The sequence below is a fragment of the Aquarana catesbeiana genome, linkage group LG12 (assembly GCF_042186555.1).
Source record: "Aquarana catesbeiana isolate 2022-GZ linkage group LG12, ASM4218655v1, whole genome shotgun sequence".
NCBI classification, from domain to species: Eukaryota; Metazoa; Chordata; class Amphibia; order Anura; family Ranidae; genus Aquarana; species Aquarana catesbeiana.
This window is the reverse complement of record NC_133335.1, coordinates 62,765,958-62,778,217: the sequence shown is the minus strand read 5'-3', so window position 1 is coordinate 62,778,217 and position 12,260 is coordinate 62,765,958. Positions and strand designations below refer to the sequence as shown.

Genomic DNA, 12,260 nt, shown 5'->3' with positions numbered 1-12,260 from the left:
GGGGGGAACTATTCACAGTTTGTGCCTAAAGGTACACCTATACTTTAACTAGAAATGTTAATGGCTGGAAAGACCTGCATTGTGATATTAAAAGTATGTCTAGAATCAGCAGAATATATTCCTAGGAAGAAATAAGTAATTGCTAAATGTTTATCTCCCCTAAAACCATGTTATGAATCACATTCTACATCCCCCCATTAAATAATTACAGTATATAAAGAAAATAAGAGAGATGTTACATAAGAGAAAGAAACATTTTTCGTGTCAATTTTTGTATCTTCTAAGGTCTTCATGTTTTTCTGAAACAGTTGCGATATAGATGTTAACATTTGGTTTCATGATGATGCTCAGTGGTGTGATGGACCACTTTGTGGTGAGAACCTGGAAATTATGAAAATAAAGAGAGTATTTAGAGCCATACATACAAAAACAATGGTTTCTCTCTTTTTCTCCTGATAACCAGTGTCACAGATAAGGGGTATTTCAAAATGTTATGATTGCCACTCCAAAAGGAGTAGTGGAAAAATGTATTCTGGTGGCAATTTTAGCAGATTTCCACACAACTTTTATCTTATTTATAGTATAGGAAATTAAAGTAGAAGTTAATATAAAACCCATAACTAGCCACCAATCTAACCACAAATAAACCAAAAATCTAAGGCTAAACCTAATCACAGCCACATTATAAACCTACTCTATCTAACCCTGTAAAGAAAAAAATCATTATCCTTACCTTTTCTGAAGCCAATCCTGTCCAGGCTCTAACGGTGGCTGGTGTGTACAGAGAGAAAGCCAACAACGGCTGTGAAATGCCTGGAAAGTGACATCACCTACAGAGTTGGGACATGGGACTGGACCGGAGTGGCTGTAGAATAGGTAAGTATTGTGATCTCTTCTTTACAAGGCTAGATAGATTTTGTTTAGAATGTGGCTAGGAGTGACAGTAGGTTAACCTTAGATAGGTCTTGGCTGAACTTCCACTTTAAGGTTAATCTCCTGATGGGTAGCCAGCAATACTAACCTCCCTGCCAACTATCCAAAACAAAAAAGTACATTTTGGTCTGTACCTAATAGGGTCACTCCCCTCCCACCATAACTGCGCTTGATAGAATGTGACATGGCAACTTGTAATTGACTATATGTTTATAAAAGTTGCCTGCTTCCGTCTAAATTTTGACCACAAACTTTTATACCTCTAATTCTCCTAAATATTTCTAATGGGGGCTGGAGACATTTGACCCCCCCCAGCCATAAATCCTCCCTCTGTCCTTCTTTCACTTCCCCCACTTTTCCTTTTCCTACTTCTACTGTTTTCCTCTAGTTTTCTTCTTACGTGCCCTGATGGATAGTTGTATGGTTCAAACATTATAGATAGAGGCTTCCTGATGTCAGATACCCTTTTAGTGTATTTTTCTGTTTTTTCTGAGTAAAGTACTATACCATTACATCCACTGAGCAGGGCATGCCTTATTGTTCCATTTACAACATTTCTGATAAAAACTATTGAACAGAAAAGAAGCATCTGCAATTCTAGCAACTTCATCTGTGTCTGGTTGACCCTAACTGTATTTAAAGAAACATTTAGGACTATTTAAACAAAGTGCAAAAATGTATAATGCAACAGGCTTAGCAAAAAAGGGCAAGTGACTCTAACAAGTAAAGGGAGAGTGTATTTTATTAACTGTAGAAAAGCTCTTTACTCTGCCCAAAGCAGGATAACAGATCCCTTAGTTTGAAGATAAGAATCTCTTTACTTCACTTTAGAATACCTTACTATCCTTGAGTAAATTAATAATATAGAAGGTATTTTTTTCTTTATGTTCTTTTTCTTTATATTCTTTTTAACAATCTTTTAATTTGCATATTTTATCTGTTACAGAGAGAACAAGAGATACGACTTTAGAACACAGGAAGATGGTAAAATCAGAATTAAAGAGTTTGTAAACCCAACATTTCATATTCCTGATATGTGGCTGCTGTACATATCATGTACTCGTATGAAAAAGTATCCTGTTTTCTTTGTGCTGCTTCCTTTGTGTGAAATTCCTGGTGTTCCTGCCAGTCCCTCTGCTTTCCTATTAAAAACTGACCACACGAAGCAGGAGAACACAGCATGCTCAGTTCTCTAGCTATACTGGGAAGTCAACCTGCTTTTCTCCAATGATCATACTTATTCTTACACAATTACGGACTACAATGTCAGCCATTTCGACACTAACTGCCCTGGTGGAACTACTTGCTATAACTTTATGCATATATTGACCAAGTGCACAATGTGGAGGAGAATGCTACACAATGTGATTTGAACCTTGTAAATGTTAGTCCTGACCTGTTAGACTTGAAACATTAAAACTTAAAGAGACACTGTCAAGACCTGGTATTGGCAAACCAAGGCAACAGCGAATCTGCATTAGGAGCACATAGAAACCCTTCTTGCTGCAGTGATGTGGCTCCAATCAGCAGATATAACTTTTTTGGAAACCTATTATAGAATAACCACTTCCAAGAGTGTCACCTCACCACCCCTAAGTAATTAGTGTGTTTCAGCAAATTAAAGAATATTCCAATAAACTTAATACTAAAAGCTGCTACATAATTACCAATGACAGCACAATTACTACGCATACTATGGTATGCATAGGCTTTTAATGCCAATCTTATGAGAGTTTTGCAATTTTGTATCATATATATCACAGCTTACCATGTTTTCCGCTTGACATCTGATAGTCTGAAACGCTACAAAACAAAATAGAAAATTAATTCAATATTAATTCCTTACAATGTTAATACTTTAATAAATAAGATAATTTTTTAGCATTTTTAAAATTCTATTAAATTTTAATTTATGGCATCACACTTTTGAAAAAAAAATTAATTAAAAATAAGTTTGATTTCTAACATCCCCTGTTAAGGCTTTATTTAACCAAAGTGTTAATAATTCATTGCTCAGTTGAGGAGTCATTGTATATATGCAAATGGTGTGAAATCTTGAAGATGAAATGACCTATAGTTGGACAATTTTTTAAAACTTTTGATTACTTTCCTTTTTTCTAAGAAAACCTCTCTGCATCTCCCAAATACTGATCATCATGCTGCCTTATTGTATACTGACAGAGTACAAAGTAATATATACAATCATATTCCATTTTGTTACCCTTGAGAAAGGACCTTGAAATTTTAAATTTTGTATTTCTATTTAAAAAGACTATGAATGTCCAGAGAGATTAAAGCTTACTTGAGTTCAAAAGATGTATACAGGAGTATTTGTATGAAACAAGATACCGCTCTGCCCTCTTTGTGGTAACTATACATCTGTTATGTGTGTGTTCAAATAGCATTTACTGTATATGGCACATCAGAAGAGGTAACTGCTGTATCTGTGACAGATGTAATGTATGTGCAGGTCTATAGTGTTACGTATTCCCTGATGGTACCTGAAACTGGAATGGTCCAAGCTATTACATGCCACTTTGAACTTCTGAGACCAAATGCCTTGGGCATGTTTTCCCTGTGCTTTCAAAAGCTTCTATTACCCTATCCTCTGGCCCTTGCCAATGGGTATGGAATTGTTAGAAGCTTCCATGTGCAGAGGAACAACATGTGGTGGACACCTCTAAGTGTATAAGTGATGATGTGATATTCAATTAAATAAAAATGGTATGAACTTACTGGATGTCATGTCCTTCCAGCAGGCGTTTATAGGTAGCAATTTCCATCTCCAGGTGGGTCTTCTGGTCCATCAAGATCTTATATTCATAGTTCTGACGTTCCAGGTCAGATCTGATTTGACCAAGCTGGCACTCAACATTATCGATCATAGCTTGTAACTGAGCAATTTGAGAAGAGTAGGTAGCTTGTGTCTCTGCCAAGGTGTTTTCCAGAGCTGATGTCTATTACAAAAGTTATAACAATATTAAAATGAAATGGAATTTAAGGATGAAGGTTTAGAATCCAAATAACATTTTAATAATAATGGCTGTATGATCTTACCATGCTCAGCTGGCTCTGCAGTTCAATCTCTAGGGTCTGCACAGTACGCCTAAGCTCAATGACCTCAGTTTGTACAGACTGAAGTTGCTCAGAACCAGAAATTACTTGACGATTCAACTCTTCACTCTGAGAGCAACACAATAAGCAGAATTACTACTTTGTCTAGACAACAAGTGCAGCATGGTCTCTTCAACTTACACACTTGCCTGTGTAATTCCTTTTGCCCTCCTCCTTGTACATGCTCTTGTGCCCAATATGTGCCTGTGCTGTCAAATATATAACTTTAATAGTTTTACGAGTTTTGAAAGTTGTGGTGGTGTCATGGGTGGGAATATTTATTAAATTTTAATCCCATACAAACACTCTCTGTAATTAATATATTCATGGGCTGCATGTCAGATTGCGTTAGTATATGATTTTAAAAAATCACCCCATACCTAGTATTAAATTATTATGTGTTTAGTTGGTCTATGAAATTTTTAGAAATATGTTTAAGGAGTCTGGAGTGGTAAGTTACTGGAATAATGAACAGACAAGTATATAGCCGCAAGTTTAAACCATATGTATATGAAACACATTACCCTTTGTCTAAACATATTTTCTGCATCTCGTACGTTCCTGTCCATTAGGTTTTCATATTCATCACGGATTTCAGCCAGGGCCTTATTAAGGTCAATAGATGGAGCAGCATTCAGTTCCACATTAATTCTGGCCCCCAGCTGAGCACGTAGACAGTTTACTTCCTAAAGGAAAAAGATTTTTTGTGTGATTGATGTTGGAGATGTGAAGATAAATAGTACAGTAAAAAGAAATATATGTCTTTTTTATAGCAAATTTTAAATAAAGCCAAACCATGGGCAAATCACAAAGACATAATGCAGTAACATATTAATTACAAAATTATTCAATTAGTTTTTTATTCATTACAAAATTATTATATGAGGTTTTTAAGCCATTTTAAGTACCTTCATTTTGATTGATTTTAGACTCTTGTAATCCCCTATAGAAGCCATTCTCATCTTTTTTACCCCAGAGGAACCCTTGAAAGAATTTTCATTTCATTGTTGGTCAGTGCCTTTTAAATTGGTGGTTAGTGGGAAGAATGCCTCCCTTACAGTAGTAGTCAAAATACAACCTCTACAGACAGCTAAAAAAATCATTGGTTTTATGCAATTGGCTCTGCCAAGTGGCATTAACCCTAGAACTATGCAGGCACCATCAGATGGAAGGTCAGTCAGCCACAGCTGAAGGAACCACTAAAAACCTCTGGAGGAAACCTAGAGTTCCATTGAACCCTGGTTGACAATGGCTACCCTATAGAGTAGAGCTCAAACAAGGAGAGGGAGGGGCTGTATTAGTGAGCTGTGGTGTACATATATTCACAAGAAACATTAAATGGTAAAAAATAAGGACCTCATTAGTCATCCACTGCTTGTTCACTATCCAATCACAGGCTGGAAGGAAGGAGGCAATTTATCTTTATTATTCAGCTTACTCTCCTGTCTTTTACAAGTCTCAGGACTAGCTTGACTAAAATGCAATTTTTATATGTATGCATGTAATTCAGTGGTGTATTTAGCCATTTTTCCAGAGTTCAGCTTTAAATAAATGCTTCTTGGCTATCTCAATCTTAGAAAAGTTAGCCAGTGAATTAAGATAGCTTTCAAAAAATATTTTTTGAGAACTTGTAAAGGTAAAATAATGTGGTTTTTCCTTGGCTCCTTTTACTGGGCCTCCAGTCCTCTGTCTTCTGCTATTGGTTGGCCATGAATGACGTAATTCCTATACATGTGCAGGGAAGTTACATTGTCCCAACACTGGGGTCCTACTCCCAGCATCAGTACACTGCATTCTACTTGCATGGTAGTCAATCTTCTAATCAGTGCCCAGCCAAAACGTTTTTCTTAGTTTTGGAAGGGGAGGGTATGAGTTAAAGCCCTTGATAGCTTATTACTACTGTCCAAGTCTCAGAGAGATTGATGTCCTTAGTAGAATACAAAAAGGCTAGAACCCTTGTCAGATTTTTAGTTCTGTCTGTATCACCGTTGCAGAGTCTTCCTCAGTTCCTGTCTCATGAAATCATTGTCAGCAGGACAGGACAGTAAATAAGGGGTAACATTTTCTAATGAAGCACCCAATAGCAAGAAAAACCAAACAGGAGTTCTAATCTTTCCCCCTACATCCAAACCCAGAAACAATTGAGGAAAAAGGGGCATACAGAGTCTATTCTGCCATAAAACTCTACCTGCTAACATGTTTACATTCTACTTTAAGGTTAATTCCACTTTAACTAATAGTTAAAGTGGTTTCTTGCCACCCAAGTAATACTGACCTCAGCAGGAAAGAATTACATTATGGGCCCCTACATGTTTCTACATGAAGAAACCGCTATAAAAAGATTTTCATTTTACTAGAAAGTCCCCTGTAATGATCACTACCTCATCATGATTTCTCTTCATTTCCTGCAGTTCCTCCTGAAGGCTCTGAACTTGCATTTCCAAGTCACAGTTTTCACGGTTTAGTCCTTCTAGGACTCTGCGCAGAGCATTCACATCAGCCTCAGCATTATTGCTGATATTCAGTTCCATCTCATACCTTGACAAAAGGAGAAATACAAACTTAAGTGTGATAAAATAGTTCCCACATTGTAAAATATTGGGGCATGTACTGAGATATTTAAATATTTCTGAGTTCTGAGGATAATCCCCTTGCAAAGTAAATAGTATATGTCCCTTTATTTAAATTCTGAAATTGAATAGAGATTATATACCCCCAACCTTAATCTTGGTTTGTGTTTCCTTAAATCAGTGAACATCTCTTCACCCTAAGCTGCTGGCCTACCAATTTAGATGACCTGAATAAATCAAATATGTATAGTAGAATTAAAATATTACTTATCACGGAAGTCATCAGCAGCAAGTCTAGCATTGTCAATCTGCAGGACAATTCTGGCATTCTCCATAGTAGCTGCGGAAATCTGAAAGATATATATTGTAGACAGGTATGAGATAACAGAAAGTGGGCATTTGGTGGCAGACACAGTATTCTTCTTTGAGGAAGAAATCAGTAACTTGCTCGTGGAGTTGGAGTTTGACTTATATCATTACTTACATGTGTATTATGACTTGCGAATAATGATATAGCGACAACTGTTAAACAATCAACATGGTAGAAGTGCTGCAGTGGTAACAATTGAGCAAAATGCTTTTTAAAATAATTATCTAAATGTATTTAAAACTTGAGTTGTGTTGACAGCTCAGTCACTGTGTTGGGTCCATGCAATAAGCAGCCCAATACCTCAGCCAACATGAACGCATATGTGCAGTATGTGGGTATTAAGGCCCACCATTCTTTATGCGGCACATGAGTTCCATGGTCAGAAAGAGGTTAAAGTAACACTAAACAATATTTTCTTTCTCCAAAAATAATTCAAACATCCACTAGCACTGTAATCTAGTTTTCATGAAATCAGATATCTCTTGCAATTGCTACTTAGGTTTTTGTTTCCACTAGAATTTCCCAGTCTGCCTATCAGTGTCCACGGTAATAAAACCAAATTATGGTAATAATTGGTCCTCTTGCATTCAACATTCATGATGCAGTATAAACAAATAATTGGGGATTCCAATTATAAGAGACAGACTTCAAAATCATGTTTTTTGAGATGAGGAGATGAAAACTACTGTGAAGTCTCCAAGGGGAATAACAAGCTTGTTGGCAATTTAACCCATCAAAACCTGTCCAAACTGATGTCTTGTATGTAAAGTCTCAGAATGAAATAGGGGGAGCTGTCTGAAAGTGTGTGTGAGTGTAAGTTATGGGATTCAACAGATTTTTAATAAAATAGTAGATGACATGTTGAATCAATCTAGAGCAGGGAATATCTACATTAACCTAACTTTGCCTAAGACAACAGTAATTACAATGTTATAACTTTTTACTTTTAGTAGACAATCAGTCAATCAGTCTTGGATTTTACCTGATTCTGGAGGTCTGATATTATTCTGAAATTCTGGCTTGAGTCAGGGAGTGAACTAGGAGCGTTGTTTGCATACCATTCGCAGATCTTCCTTTCCAGCTGGGCATTCTCCTGTTCTAGAGCACTAACTTTGTCCAGATAGGTAGACAAGCGCTCATTTAGTATTTGCATGGTTTCTTTCTCATTGATGCTGAGCAAACCATCATTTTTCCAACTGCTGTGGCTACTAAAGTGTGAACCATGACTATGGCCTTTGTGATGATTCATAGAAGAATGCTTGGAGGATGAAACTGACTTGGAACTTGATCCTCCATGGGCACTCATTGATTTGTGATGACCTCCATGATGGGATATGTGACTTCCTCCATGATTCATGTTAAAAGACCCTCCATGACAGGACGCATGAGAGCTTCCATGATGCATTTTGGTAGGGCTTCCATGATGAGATATATGAGAAGAGCTAAGATGAGATTTATGATGCGAAAGGTGTGATCCCCTATGAAAACTTAAATGAGGACCTCCTCCATAATGGGTCAGGTGGGAGCTTCCATGATGGGACATATTTGAAGTTCCATGACTGGTAAGATTTGATCCACCATGGTGGGAGAAGTGGGATCCTCCTGAAAGATGGGATGGATAAGATCCTCCATGATGAGAAAGAAAAGAGCCTCCTTGATGAGAGAGATGGGAGCCTCCATGATGAGAGGGATGACAACTTCCAGGATGAGAGAGATGGGAGCCTCCATGATGAGAGAGGTGGGAACTGCCATGATGAGCGAGATGGGAACTTCTATGATGAGAGAGATGAGAACCTCCATGATGATGGGACATGCCATGATGGGATACATGTGCTCCACCGTGATGAGAGGTGAGATGAGATCCTCCATGATGACCTGCTGACAAATGGCCAAACACATTGGCAGAATGACCACTTGTATGACCACGTTTGATGGTTCCAAAAGAGGAATAACCTTGCTTAATGCTGGGTCTCATAATGATGATTGGGAGCGATTTAGATGGAAATACGACTTACTAGATCTCCGTCTATGAATTCAGTATCAGGCTTTCTGCTTTATCTTTCTATTTATAGTAAAAATATGAGGCGTTGTAGAAATCTGGGCAACCTTTATGTGCTTCTGCTGTCTTGCGCTTCATTGGCTTTATTGATAATTAATTATTGGGCTGAACAACCAGAGATTGTTTGTTATGGTGTGTTTGTAAAAGTGTGCTATAGACAGGTGGAGGGATGGTATGTTTCTTATAAAGCTGTACATCACACATTTCCCACCCATATAAATTGCATAAACTCATAGATGAAAGTACTGCTAAGCCTTGACTTGTGGTAACATCTAAGAAATAAGGATGCAGTTAATATTTTACACTTCTTTTTATGAACAATGACTAAAGCAACACTTTACTGACTAATTGGATTGAGCTTAGTTTGATTTACATATCTATAATATAAACATTATACAGAATCATTGAATGCTGAAATCAGATAAAGGAGAGGTTGCGTTATTTCTTTTTTAATTAATAAATATTTTGTCAGTGTCTGACTGAGATCTAATTTATATTTTTTTAGAGACTGACTGAGATCTGTGCTGTGAAACCTAGGCTGTATATAAATATACATACTGTATAAATTTACATAGTTAGTTGGGTTGGTAAAAGATGCATGTTCATTGATTTTGTCCAATAGACAAACATAAATCTACTAAAAACCTTGAAGGCAAAAAAGTTGTGGTCCAATTAGCTCCAATAGGAAAAAAAAAACTTCTTATCACTTAAGTCAGTCGACTATTTCCTGGATCAACAATCTACAGTGCTATTTTTTTATAAATACAAGTAGCCAGATATATTTTGTGCAATTATAAATACCTCTAGCGTTTTTTTTTTAAATCTATAAAGTTGAACTAGTTCCTAGGGAAATTTATTCCACATTTTTACAGCTCTTGCTGTAAGGAGGTATTTCTTTATGAATAGGTCAAATCTCTTTCTTCAGGAATGAAACTAAACTCCAGATTGATATTTACAGATCTTGTCAGTGACCTTAGGACTTGTTCACGCTAGAATGTGGTGCTGAAAACCTGCGGTCTGTGCGCGGTAAGGCTTTGTATAAGAGCAAGATTATCTCTCTCTCACCTATATGCCTATATGGCAGTGGACTCCAAACTGTGGCCCGAGGACCAGATGTGGTCCTTTAATTGCTTTTATCCGGCCCTTGAGGCATTAGTCACCCCACTGTCAGCAACAGTGAGCCATAGTTCCTGCCACTCTATCCCTCCCACTGACACCAATGGTGGGACACTATTCCTTCCACTAATACCAATGATGGGGCACTATGCCTCCCACTGACACCAATGATGAGCCACTATGCCTTCCACTGACACCAATGATGGGGCACAATTCCTCCGACAAATACCAATGATGGAGAACTATTCCTCCCACTGACACCAATGATCGGGCACTGTTCCTCCCACTGACACCAATAATGGGGCACAATTTCTCCCACTGATACCAATGATGGGGCACTATTCCTCCCACTAACACCAATGATGGGGCAATATTCCTCCCACTGGCACAAATGTTGGGGTACTATTCACTTCATTGATGCCAATAATGAGACACTATTCCTTCCACTGATACAAATGATGGGGCACTATTCCTCTCACTAACCCCAATAATGAGATACTATTCCTTCCACTGACACCAATGATGGGGCACTATTTCTGCCACTGACACCAATGATGGCACACTATTCCTGCAACTGACGCCAATAATGAGACTATTCCTCTCACTGACACCAATGATGGTGTACTATTCCTCCCACTGACACCAACAGTGGGGCACTATTCCTTCCCCTAATACCAAAAATAGGGAACTGTTTACTCCCATTGACACTAGGTCATTTTCTACACTCACTGGCCATTGTCCGGCCCCCCTAAAGTTTGAAGGACCGTAAACTGGCCCCTCGTTTAGAAAGTTTGGAGACCCCTGCTATATGGTATAGTATAAACATAATTTCTATTGATATTACCAATAACCCTGCTCAGGGAAATACCTGGAATTGACAGGGCCCCATTACAAAATGTAACCACTTCAGGACTAGCATGTTACAACCCTATCTTGTTCAGGTCAGTTTTCAGTCTTCAGTGCAAGTAATCATTTTAATGAACACATAACTGCATGCTTTTTTTCCATCTGCCCAGAGTTTGATGTATGGGATTTTTTTTTCCCACAATCATACTGACATAGGTGATGCTGCATCTGTCCCCCTCCGGCTCTAACACTAAGAACCGAGCAATCTAACACCATCGATCGCTCAGTTCTCAGGGCTCCAAGAGCAAAGAGCTGGGCTGTGGAGGGGGCGGGAGCAGCCAGCTCAGGCTTTCAGTGGCTCACTGAGAGGCTGAGCTGGGTGCCGGTCCAGGCATGTGGGTGGATCTCGATCTCCATTGTCGTGATTTTGCCAAAGCCTGGACAGGCTGTGTGATGTCAGCAGAAAACTGACTTCAGCCCGCTGTCTGCTGAAAACGTGTCACAAGAGTGCAGAACGAACTGCACTCCTGTAATCTATAGGAGTACAGCCAACAAGCTTTGGCTGTACTTCTCCTTTAAAGCAGTAGTAAAGCCTACTTTGTGATGGTAAGCCTATAATGGTAAGCCTACTGGTAAGCCTATAATTGAGGATGAGCCGAACACCCCCCCCCCCCTGGTTCGGTTTGCACCAGAACATGCTAACAGGCAAAAAATTTGGTGTAGAAGTAAAAGTAAAGTCTATGTAAAAGTGTAAAGTCTATGGGACACGAACATGAAAAATCAAAAGTGCTAATTTTAAAGGCTTATATGTAAGTTATTGTCATAAAAAAGTGTTTGGGGACCTGGGTCCTGCCCCAGGGGACATGTATCAATGCAAATTTTTTTTAAAACTAACGTTTTTTTGGGAACAGTGATTTTAATAATGCTTAAAGTTAAACAATAAAAATGAAATATTCCTTTAACCACCTGAATACCAGGCACTTAGACACCTTCCTGCCCAAGCCAATTTTCAGCTTTCAGCGCTGTTGCAATTTGAATGACAATTGCGCGGTCATGCAACACTGTACCCAAACAAATTTTTTTATCATTTTGTTCCTACAAATAAATCTTTCTTTTGGTGGTATTTGATCACCTCTGCAATTTTTATTTTTTGCGCTACAAATAAAAAAATGCCGAAAATTTTGAAAAAAAAACAAGTTTTTCTTTGTTTCTGTTAAAATTTTTTGTAAATAAGTACATTTTCTTCTTCAAT

The 12,260-nt window shown here is 38.0% G+C and overlaps 1 protein-coding gene across 1 annotated transcript; it reads right to left on the bottom strand.

Moving 5' to 3' along the window:
* Positions 1-322: 322 nt before the first annotated feature.
* LOC141114315 (keratin, type I cytoskeletal 19-like) lies at positions 323-8,962 on the bottom strand. Its single transcript, XM_073607928.1, has 8 exons — positions 7,970-8,962; positions 6,885-6,967; positions 6,429-6,585; positions 4,572-4,733; positions 3,991-4,116; positions 3,670-3,890; positions 2,702-2,736; positions 323-381 (listed from the first exon to the last, which is right to left on the bottom strand). Exons 1-8 carry the CDS (start codon positions 8,960-8,962, stop codon positions 323-325), a joined length of 1,836 nt encoding a protein of 611 aa, XP_073464029.1.
* Positions 8,963-12,260: the final 3,298 nt, after the last annotated feature.

Excerpts from the sequence above, each read along its gene's own strand:
- LOC141114315 (XM_073607928.1), bottom strand. The coding sequence starts at position 8,962 with ATGAGACCCAGCATTAAGCAAGGTTATTCCTCTTTTGGAACCATCAAA. Across the intron at positions 6,586-6,884 it reads GCTGATGACTTCCGTGATAA|GTATGAGATGGAACTGAATA; the intron begins GTAATATTTTAA and ends CCTTTTGTCAAG. Across the intron at positions 4,117-4,571 it reads AAAATATGTTTAGACAAAGG|AGTGAAGAGTTGAATCGTCA; the intron begins GTAATGTGTTTC and ends TGTTGCTCTCAG.